At 39.5% G+C, this 12,348-nt stretch overlaps 1 protein-coding gene across 7 annotated transcripts in view; it reads right to left on the bottom strand.

Moving 5' to 3' along the window:
• Positions 1-12,348, bottom strand: part of Ufd4 (ubiquitin fusion-degradation 4-like) — a 716,632-nt gene that overhangs the window by 348,510 nt on the left and 355,774 nt on the right. For all 7 annotated transcript variants that reach the window (XM_067153526.2, XM_067153530.2, XM_067153527.2 and 4 more), the window contains exon 12: positions 2,016-2,178. In XM_067153526.2, the coding sequence (XP_067009627.1) occupies positions 2,016-2,178 (163 nt within the window). The remainder of the gene's footprint in view (positions 1-2,015; positions 2,179-12,348) is intronic.

Below are 12,348 nucleotides of genomic sequence, written 5' to 3'. Positions count from 1 at the left end.
ACACAAAATTGACCCTTGTTAATGATCACGAGAAATGCCCATCTCAGAAAATGCTGGAAACCGTGGTTGCAATGCACCAATCTGTTGCTGTCACATATCTGCTCGTGTACATCTCGAGTACGTCGTCATGTCATTACATGTGAGTGAGAGTGCGAGGAGCAGACATGTTTAGTGATCCGTTGAATGCAACACAAAATGGTGCTCACAATAATACAGTGTGCAATCATTGCCAAGGTCGAGTGTTATGAGCAGTACGATTCGTGGAAAACCTATGTGGAACTGTTTGCGCAAGAGTTTAAGACTGGAAGTGTTTTGGCAAAACTTCCAGCAAAGTCTGCAATGCAAAATGGTGTGAAACGGGCTCTGTAGCGAACAAAAACCGTAACTATCCGAAGAGTTCGAACACCAGAAAACATTGCTCGAGTGAAGGAAAGCCTGGAATAAAGTCTGATGAAATCTCAATGCCGTTTATCAGTGCAAGTGGAAATTAAGGTGTCGTGTCCATTATCCAACCACATTTTTTTTTCTTTTCTTTTAGACAGCCAGGGAATAATAATATTACAATGTTAGACGTGAATTTGAATGAAATTTAATTACATATCATCGCTCCGGAAGAACAATGACAGAACTGTCAAAACTGGAATTGTACAGGAGACGCGAAAAACCGATTTATCATTCGTTAAGATTCGATTATGCCAAAAAGTAGGAAATTGTAAGCAGGGAAAATTGTAACATATACAAGCGCACTACAGGATACAGAAATGTTTTTCAAAATAATTACTTTATTTTTGCCCAAAATGACCCCTTTTCTGCAAATGCGTCATTGTTCTTCTGAAACTGTGATCAATATGTAATGAAGTTTGTCAGTAGTATCAGGAAGAAAAAGACCCTACGTCCTGGTACCATTCTGCTAACGAAATAGGATGAATGAAATACAAACTATAAACACTGAAAGTAATAAAAACCAAAACTGTCAAGTGTAATGAGCTTCTCAACTAATGAAGTTTCGACCAGGAATCACACTTACGTCATTGTTCCAGCGGACACGAAGGATCACTCGTGAAGTTAAAGACATAACTAAAATATACGGCGATATTGCTCTGAAGTGCGGTCACAAACAGCTAAGATTTCTGCGACGACGCAATTGCCCTCTAGCGGCCTAGAGCGTAACTACAGTTCGAACGATATTCACACGTGCACACTACGTATTTCTGAACCCAGGCGACCCGTAACTCCATTTGATCAAATTGTGCAGTTGCGTCATTGTTCTTCCGGAGCGACGAATAAGAGTTGAAATAAACTAAAAATAATAAAAAGCTGGGGAAAAACCAAACCCCATAGCAGAACAGTCCCGAAGGGCCATAGCCTACCAAGCAACCGCTGCTCAGCCCGAAGACCTGCAGATTACGAGGTGTAGTGTGGTCAGCACGACAAATCCTCTCGGCTGTTATTCTTAGCTTTCTAGACAAGAGCCGCCATCTCACCATCAGATAGCTCCTCAACTGTAATCTCACAGGTTGAGTGGACCTCGAACCAGCCCTCAGGTCCAGGTAAAAAACACTGACATGGCCGAGAATCGAACACAGGGTCTCCAAGTAAGAGGCACACGCGCTACCCCTATACCGCAGGGCTGGCAATAAAAGGCTGAAGGATGTGATAAATGTACAGGCCCCTTCTCACATTCTTATGTTGGAAATAAAAAATTAAATTTAAAAAATCATCCCAGTGCTGAAACAGATAAACATAGGCTTGGATACAAAAAGTAATTCATTTAGCTCACAAATTGTGGTAGTTATGAAGACCTCAAAATATGGCTAAACTTCTCAGTACACAGCAGTTTAACACATTACATAATAAACATCTGGCATTATAAGGTTTAACAGTCTCTTGAACAACAAAAATGATGGCATCAATAACTGTGATAATTTACTTGCTAGTAATTCATACACGCAGTGTGAATTTGTCTATATGCAATGTAAACTTAGCTCAAAATTGTAGTATTAAATTGCACTCACCTAACAGAGGGAAGCATGGTGGACTGGAACGTGTTACAAAATACAGGTAACAGCCGTCGCAGGTACACAGGAGCCATTTCTGGATCACCCTTTGGTTCACTACTATCTTCAGGCTCTACCGTATCTGGTTTCTTCTCTTTCTCTGAAGGAATCATCCATTCACCTAAAATAGAGCAAGACAAAATGATCACCTATTTCAGATAGATAACACGAATAACCACAGATTTGATTCTATTTTTTCTAATGCTGCACTGTCCAAATTTAAATTCAGGTAAAACTACACCTTTAAGGCATAATTACTGTATGTAAAATTATTTTACTGTTTAACTGAATTGTTTTATTGTTATCAAAGCTCGCCTTGTACAGCTTTAGATCAGGCAAGTGGAATCCTATTGAATAACCAACAGCAAATCATCATCTGTTGCTTTTCCCACACTGTGGGGTCACAGTTGCAAACTGTGTTGTACATGTGGATTTGGTCCTGTTTTATGGCGGGATGCCCTGGAGGAAAGTGTTGGGACAAACACGAACACCCAGTCCCCAAGTCAGAAGAATTAAGATGCGATTAAAATTCTTGAACCAGTTGAGAATCTGAACTGAAGGCTTCAACACTGACCATGCAGACAAGGAGTTGAATAAACAACAGCAAAGATCCTCATTAATTATCGACTTCATACCATCAACTAGTTTATGCCAAAATGCCAAATTTTGCATTATGCAGGAAAGGCAGTGATAGATTCAACTGTGCTATATAGAAGAGGGTGTATGAAAATGTGAAGAGAAAGGTCTCTTTCACCACAATAACATACAACCATCACACAAGTATGGTGGGTTTCTACCAATTTAAATGCACAGAGTAATATAAAAACATTGTCTGGTCTGATTCAACCGGAACAAGTTCAATCTTTTTTGTATATCATCATGTACTATTTGGATGTTTTCCGAACTAATGAGAAGGGATTTTACAGTGAATAAAGATTACACATTTCTTGCATTAATACGATAGTCATGAAGTTATTTATTCCAAGTTGGATATGAAATGAAATGTCTCATTACAGGCACACCACACGTGGATAAAGGTTGATGTTCCTCACCTTAACCCTGAATTGTCATGATTTACAACACATGTTACAGAATGTTGACAGTTGAATAAAGAAACCAAATGCAGCTCAGCAACCCAAAAATAATTATTCTGCTATGCGTGTACAGTACATACGACTATCCAGACATAAAAGCAGTTTCATGGATACAAACAAAATAAGAATAAAAGAGATTATAGATCAGTTGGAGAAGAGAGAGATAAAGGATAAAGATAGAATGAAAACTGGGATGGATGAACTCCATATCTTCATACTCCCCCTTCTCCAGCATGCCCTAAAGTATCAGAATGTTGGCTGGCAGGATAGGAAACGTGGCGGTATGATCACTAGGTAGCGTCCAAAAGCCTGGATTCAATTCCAAACCTCTATGCAGGGCTCATATGGAGTGAGGGCATATGATAGTGATTCGTCCGTGTCGGATGGGGACGTAAAGCTTCGAGCAGACCCCTTGGTGTTATTCAACAGGAGTAAGATATGTGCCGACACCAGGTTTCACCTTCACCCTACCCCATCATCATCCCACATCCAGGTCACCTACAGGCATGAAATAGAAAGACATGCACCAGGTTGAGCCGAACATGTCCTCTGCCACTCCCGGCACTAAAAGCCAATAAATAAATAAATAAATAAATAAATAAATAAATAAATAAATAAATAAATAAATAAATAAATAAATAATAACTAACTAAATAAATAAGTAAATAAATAAATAAATAAATAAACAAACAAAGAAACAAACAAGCAAACACAATGCGGTCGTGAAAATTCAATATCCATAAACAAATACTTATTTCTCTTAAACCTCGATCTGTTTTTGCTCTTCTCTTTCCCTGATATCAATACTTCCTGCAGTAAGACAGAAGGCCACTAAAGACTGTCTCTTCAATGACTGAATACCCAAAGCCTGATGAAGCTGAGAAGCAGAAATGAGCTCATACGACTGAGAAGAAAACGTTCAAGAAATGCCCTTACATTACCAGGTGCATGTGCAAGTTTTTGCCGGTTTTTGTGGTAAAGAAAACACGTAATTTCCAAGGGAAATTCATTTTCTGTTTATTCAAAATATTGGCCATCAGCTTCTACACACTTCATCCATCTTTCAGGTAAGTTATGAATACCATGCCAGAAAAACTGGTCGTCTTTTGCACCAAACCATTTTCCAACTTCCTCGAAATTGCTGAAGTGCTGCTCTGTGAGCACGTGACCTATTTATGCAAAGAGGTGATAGTCAGATGGCGCCAGGTCAGGGGGAGTATGGCGGGTGCGGAAAGTGGTCCCATCCAAGCGATTTTCAAGGTGTGTTTTACTGGTTTTGCTTTGTGAGATGGCGTATTGTTGTGTAACTTTGCCATGTCTTCTGGCGCATTCCAGTTGTCTTTCGATCAATGCGCGATTTAAATTAATCATTTGGTGGCGATAGCGCTGTGCTTAACGGTTTCGCCGGGCTTCAAGTGTTTATAATACAAAATACCGCTCTGGCCCCACCAGACACAAAGCATGATCTTTCACATTGAAATCACCACGTTTAAATTGTTCAAACCATGTCTCACATGTTCCATTTGATGGAGCATGTTCACCATATGTTTCTACCAGCAAACAATAACCTTTCCACAGCCTTTTACTTTAGATTAAATAAGAAAGGCAATGCTTGTCACAAATATATATATATATATATATATATATATATATTTTAAGGCAGAAATGTCGACATGATCACTTAACGATACAACAGATGCTATTGTTTGGCAGACTCAACTTATGTGTGCTGGTAGGTTAATGCCAAATGAACAAACTGACATGTGTTCAAATCTATACGATGAGTACTGTGAAACCTTAAAAGGACTTATGCATACACCTGATATATTACAGTGGCATGGAAAAAGAAACTATGAGGGAAGAAGTAGTAGACTATGGTTTCAGCTACTGTGAGCATAAATTTTTATTTGATGCTTGCAAGTCAATTTCAATGTTCTGGTTTATTCTACCAGATGACAGAGAAACAAATTTCAGTTGGCCTATCTATGATGAGTTTTAATTAATTCTGTCAGGTCAACACTAAATGTGTAATCGGAGATCATTCACATGGCATTATATAACCTGGAGTATTGAAAGGACTCTTTACCACCCTTTAAATACCCTGACCTGTTCAACCAGGTTTGAACCGGTGATCTTGCGATCTAGAGGCAGACACACTACAACTGATAAAAAAGACAGAGCTAACCCTTATGTACCTGGAGACTTCGACCCACTATTATAGGTTAAGCATGGTATATTGGAAAGTGAACCTATACAGACACAAATGAAAGAGTACGAGGACAAGGAAAAAATACAACTTACTATTCACGTCATAAACTTGCCTCTGACTCCCAGTCCTTCACATGGTCATTTATTTTGAGTTTATAATTCACAGAACATGTTTTCCTTTTTTGTGAACCACGCATATGCAACAAATCCTGAATTTAACGGTATGGGCAAGAATACAGTACTATAGCTTCACTTGTTGATAGGAGGGTAGGTGGAGTAAGGGCTTTGTTAATGGGTTCCAAAACCACTGCTTGCCCTGAGAAGAATTCTTAGAAATGTAAATACTGTAAATAACCCAGGAATTGTTTGTTTCTGGTTGCTTTAGATCTTACATGCACCCCGAAGATTACTCTTTGCATCCCCCACTTTGTGGACCACAGTAGTAGATAGATCATAGGAGACTACTGACAAAAATGAGGGCATTTCAAGACTACCCCATCAAGACTACCTTATGATTTAGCAAACAAATGTTTTTTCATTGAAAATTTGACACAGACTACATCCGCCATCTACTCCTCAGGAAACTGTATTACTACAAGCCAGAAACGCAGAAGAAAAATGAGATTTGGTTAGAGTTTTGCAGAACCACGAGACCGAAAATGGATGGTAACAAACAAGGAACTACGCAGTGCTATAACCAGATTAGCAGTTCATGGTTGTAACCATAAATTATACACATGATAAAGCTACTCTAATCTGTTTTGTTATGATCATGTGGTCATGCCTTGGTCTACCCCTACAATTCTTACTACCAACACATCCCTCAAAAAATAACTGAGCAAGTTCAGGGTGTCTTAAGATATGTCCTTATCATTCTCTCTCTTCTGGTTGTCAAATCTGCACAAATTGTAATCCTTTCACCAATTCGATTCAATATCTCCATCTGTGATTCGATCCTACCCATCTCACAATCAGTATTCTTCTGCAACATCACATTTCAAAAGCTTCTCTTCTCTTTCTTTCGGAGCTAGTTATTATCGGTGCTTAACTTCTATACAAAGCCACCCTCCAAAAGAAGTATTCAAACCTATATCAATGTTTGAAGTGAGCAAATTTCTTCTCTTAAGAAAATCCTTCCTTGCTTGTGCTAATCTGCATTTTATGTCATCCTTGCTTCTACCATCATTAGTTATGGTACTACCAGAATTCCTCTTTGATTTCCTTCACCATCTGTTCTATAAAAACACTGAAAAGGAGGGGGACAAACTGCAGCCTTGCCTCAATTCTTTCTGGATTGATGCTGCTTTCTCATAGCCATCAATTCTTACCACCGCAGACTGATTTTCACATAGATTGGTCATAATCCTCATTTCTTGGTATCTGATTCGATCACATTCAGATTCTCAAACAGCTTGGACCAATGAACATTACAGAATGCCTTTTCAAGATCTACAACTGCCCTGTACATGGGCTTATCCTCAATTCAATCCTCAAAGATCAGGCATAAAGTCAGGATTGCTTCAAGTGTTCTTAAGTTTCTTTTGAAGCTAAATTGATCTTCTCCCAATTAAGCTTCAATTTGTGTTTCCATTTTTCTGTAAATAATACATGTTAGAATTTTGCAAGCTTGAGATTCTAAACTAACAGTGCAGCAATCTGAACACTTGTCAGCACATGGCTTTTTTGGGAATAGGTGCAACAACGTTCCGTCAGAAATCAGATGGCACTACTCTTGTATCATGCATCTTACACACTAAATGGAATAATGTCGCCATGCTGGTTTCTCCAAAGGTAGTCAGTAATTCTGAGGGTATGCCATCAATTTGAGGTGCCTTGTACCTATTTAGGTCTTTCAAAGCTCTGCCAAATTCTAACCTTAAAATTGGGTCTCCCATTTTGTCAGGATCAACAGCCTATTCCTGTTCCAAAAACATCTACCTCTTTCCCTAGATCCAACTGCTGAATATCTTTCTGCCTTGTCATTTTTTCCAGGAAGTGGTTTTCCACCTGAGCTCTTTATTATTCACACACCAAATTTCCTTTCCTCAAAGGTTTCCTTAATTTTCCTGACTTATTCGCCAATTCTTACTTGATCTTACTTTTCTTCCTAACCTTTCTTCAGCAGCCCTACTAATATCATTATTCACAACTGTCCAATCTTTCTTTATTGTATTTCCTTCAGCCTTTTTCATGACATTTTCATTTAGCCCTTGTCCAACATGTTCTTTGAAACAATCTTTCACTCTCTTCTCCTTCAACTTGTCTAGATCCCATTTTCCTGCATCCTTTTCTTGAACTTCAGACTGCATTTCATAACCATCCAAGTTTATCAATCAGCACGGCGATGAGACTTTTCAAGATAACATAAGATTTCAGCAAGTCCGTATACATCAGCGCTTGCACCTGGCTGCCGTCTTTCCCAACGCAGCCTCTCTACAGGGTCTGTTCCCCATTTCGATGATAAAGATGACCGAGGCTGGAGGAGTGATCACTTAGAGACACACTCAAAGAGTATGCAAAAAGGATTGTAGCGGAGGTGCTTGGTTATTCCTCGCATGTGCAGAATTTCTCTGTCCGTTTCATCTGTCAATTGTCTCCTTTACACAAGAACCACCATGCCGAGCTATTGCAGTATTCCTCTTTGAAAAAAAAAAATCTGGGAAGCTCATTTTCGTTTCACCAGTTTCCACAAAATATAGAAACGAGGAAGAAATGGCTACATGCTATTAGAAGGAAAAATTTCGGTGCGAAGAATCTGACCGAGAAAAGTGTTCCCATTATTTTCAACCCGGTAACTTCACAAAAAAATTGTTGGGTAAGTGCAATTTACAAAAGGAAATAATTCCTATTTTCTACCTACAAACTGATTAGGCATTTTGATAACAACCACCGAATTTATGCGTTTGTATTTAAAGGCGAGAGAGCAAGACTAAAACCAGGCGTTGTTCCATCGCTTTTTCCATGGACCACACAGAACAAAAACAAGGAAGAGGCCATACACCAGAAAATTGCTGGATTACCACGATAAGCCTACAATATCGGAATATGGAGAAATCATCTCCTTTGAAGTACGGGAAGAAATCGTGAATATACCCGAAGAAGTGGATATTACATTTTTGTGACTCTCATTTTCAAAGACATCAGCACTCAAAAAATAGCACAGGCAATTTGGTTGTTGAGCAAACAATGCGCAATCCTGATGCCATATTGCTTTATACAGGATTTGTAGACGTCCAGCATTGTATTTTGGTGTCTTCTGTTCTGGGAAAAAAACAGATACAATTTACAGATATTCCCTCTTGAACCCAGACCGTGTTTCTTCTTGACAGTTATGAAGCTAAGGACCAACAAATCTGACAAAGAACTAGGCCTTAATTTCAGAATCCATAAAACTACTGTTGGGAGAATATTTAATGTTTGGATTAATTTCATATACTGCCAATGTAAAGAATTGAACATTTGGCCTGACAGAGAAAATGTCCTTCCTTGCAAACAGCCCCCTTGCTTTCAGACAGAAATACCCCTCGACTAGAGTTATAACTGGTGCAACTGAGATTATAATAGCAAAACTTGTTCCAAGGGCAAATATTCCACTTTCATAGGGCTAACTGGCCTCAACCGTTTGGTAGGGCGATGCTGAAAAGTTTATAAATTGTGGCTGCATGTTTCTGAACACTGAACAATACCAGTCTTGGGGAAGTGCTCTAATACATAGGTTACAGCAGCAATGTTCTTACAACATGCTTTGGGGCCTGTTCCAGCAAAACGTTCACATTCCCTCCTATAATGTCACCAGGTACTCCTAAAATAAGCTTCACATTATAGGTCTTATGTTTTGTGTACTCGAATTTCACAGCACTGCATTTTAGAATTTCACCCGACGGAAATTAACCTTTTATAAATAAAACAAACTTTTCACTGAAAAGTCTGTATCCAGCATAACACAACGATTTGTAGTTGGAAACAGGTGCTACATCTATTTCCGATTTTCTAAATAATTCATCGGATGGAAATTTGTGATAGTGATTTTCACCTTATGGCTGAAGGTCAAATATTCAAAGGAACCGGCACTGGGAAACTCAAGAATATCCACATGCCTTTGGTGGTGGACAAAGGCTGTATCTGCAGTTTCATGTGAGCAATCACCCTGAAAAAAATACATGAATCGAAGCCTATAAGCAAGGGGAACAAGTGCGTGTTTAAATATCTGTTTATGATTTAAGTCTTGTGGATGTACATTTATATATTTATCAATGCACAATACTCAAATAATTGTAATCTTTAGGAAAAGGCATGCTGACTCCTATTCATTATTTTGATAATAAAGCGTGTTAGAAGTTTCTAATTACTGCTGTACTAATTCTTCCTTCCTCCCGGTAGTTTTAGCATTTCTGGTCCGTAACTCATATTGCAGCTGTTTAAGGCTTAAACGCTGAAAATCGCACATAATATACTAAGGGACATACCTATACAATTAATTAATATAGTCTTTGAGTAAAATTAGAGAAGATACAATCGGCTTTAGCTCAGAAAACTCCGACACATTCTATACATTACTCGCAGCTGACTAGGAGAAACATAAGACGATCGCCTTGCGCTTACCCAGTAGTACACGAGCGCTATCCGGCGCAAACTTTCTCTGCCTACAACCCTATTATCCAGACTGCTGCCCTTGCAACTTCCAAAACTGTGTGCTATTCCCCTCTTTTTTGATGAATGTTCATTTTGTCAGGTCTCAAGACAGATACCCATCTGATATGGTTGCACCTACGGCTTAGCTATCTGATTCATTGGGACACACGAGCCTCCCCATCATGGCAAAATCCCGTCATTCACAAAGGAGGCCAAGGGAGATATTCGATAAATTTCCAACTTCTTTGTAATTAAGAAAATGCTAAGTAAATAACTGATAGAAAATCTGCCACCTGGGAAACTCCCCTAAATTTACATCAGTAGTGATTGACACTGCTATGGACCTAAAATTCTCTGAACATCAAACTCTGTACCTCACCGAGGGTATACGGGCTTCACAAATGACATGCACATGCTATGCGACCAGAATGCTGTGTTCTGCAAGTTAAGGTAAACCCGTATCCTCATCCAGATGTGGTGCAGCTCTTTTCAGACACACCCCCAATGGAGGCGAGCTGCATGTGCCATTTTAACCACGTACCAGCCCTCCTGCCATTCTTAAATTCCTGGCTGTGACGGGAATAGAAAATGGGCCTCTGAAGATGGCAGCTAATAGTGCTGTTACGCTACAGAGGAAGACATTCTACAAGTCGCAATGGGCACACATATGGAATCAGTCTCTTCTTTTAACTACAGAACGGACAATGCACCAAATTCTGAACAATGACATCTGGGATGCCAACCTGTACAATCATTCCAGGGATGTACGTCAATTTTAAGATTGGTATGACATACAAAATATTAGGTTATAGGATACTGGAAAAACATTATACTTTTGAAAACTGCTGATAATATCTACCATGTGTTCTTACTATGGGATTTTCTCGTGTTAGTAGCTTAGCACAATCATGTGGTTGATGATCATCATAACTTTTTTTTTTCCTAGTTGCTTTACGTCGCACCGACACAGATAGGTCTTATGGCGACAATGGGACAGGAAGGGGCTAGGAGTGAGAAGGAAGCGGCCGTGGCCTTAATAAAGGTACAGCCCCAGCATTTGCCTGGTGTGAAAATGGGAAACCACAGAAAACCATTTTCAGGGCTGTCGACAGTGGGGTTCGAACCTACTATCTCCTGAATACTGGATACTGGCCGCACTTAAGCGACAGCAGCTACATCATAACATAGATGATATGAACTGAAACCACAAGGAAGTCATTTTCCTAGGCAGCAAATGACAGCGGTGGTAATGGAATTCCCCAGCCCTTGCCATCAATCACACTGCCAAGCTTCCTGAAGAATCAACTTTGAATTTGTGGAGGTGCAAGCTGTAGAATTCTGTCACTATCAAGTTAGGGAATTCCCTCTAAGAAAAATTCAGGCAATCATCGTTTGACCCCTATGCCTCACAGAGTTTTGCTGTTTTGCACAATTGCACTACAATCAAGTAGGCAATTTCAATGTGTGTAGTACTGGTAGTGCGTTTCTCTGTTCATTTGATTTTATTACTTCAGCACTGTGTTTTTAGTTTCAGAGGTTCATAGTACATGTGATTTTATGCATACAAATTTGTTAAAACGTGCGATTTTGGAGCAACAGTAAAGGCAACGTTAAAAGAACAAAATTGGGACACCTGAAAAGTTAAAATGAATGAAGAGGGGAAGTTCAAAAATCCTCATCATCTTGAACAGTTTCCAGCCTTTGGTAAAAAGATCTGTCGTTGATTCGGAAGCAAAATTTTACAACCGCATACTGTCGCTAATACCAACCCTCCACCGGACACAAAAGGCCGCTCCTCATCTGAAGAACAGATGCCCTTGTAGCCACTCCTACCCTGGAGGATCAGATGCTACCTGGAGAGTTTCAAAAGCATTTGCTCCTAATCATCCTCACAACAGGGTTTCTCTACCTAAAGCTGTTGGTCCTCTCAGGATGTTAGCTTATTTCCTGCCATCCAACACTCGGCGGTGAATGGCTGACTGGCTGGTGGCTGATCTACTCCATTAACAACAAGAACAAGGTGGCATGAGAAGGTCTGTTTGATGCCCATGGGTGACCTGCATGTGTATGTGTGTAGTTGTGGTAGAGATGATAATGATGAAGTGGGGAGAGAGTAAAACTCAAGTCTTGAAGCATAACCTACTTCTGTTGAATACAACCAAGGAGTTGCTCAAGGCTTAACGTCGCCATCCAACAGATGAATTGCCCGCCAGGATCAATTGGTATGAGAACTGGAAAAGATCCAAAGCAACACAATTTGTTCTTTGTGATTTCCAACAAAGGAGTAGTGTTATCATGAATAAGCTTGAGTGGAGCTTTTTAAAAAAGGAAAGAACATATTATGAAGATGAAGTTGG

The sequence above is a fragment of the Anabrus simplex genome, chromosome 9, assembly GCF_040414725.1.
Source record: "Anabrus simplex isolate iqAnaSimp1 chromosome 9, ASM4041472v1, whole genome shotgun sequence".
NCBI lineage: Eukaryota > Metazoa > Arthropoda > Insecta > Orthoptera > Tettigoniidae > Anabrus > Anabrus simplex.
The sequence above is the reverse complement of the archived record's forward strand: the minus strand, read 5'-3'. Positions and strand labels throughout refer to the sequence as shown.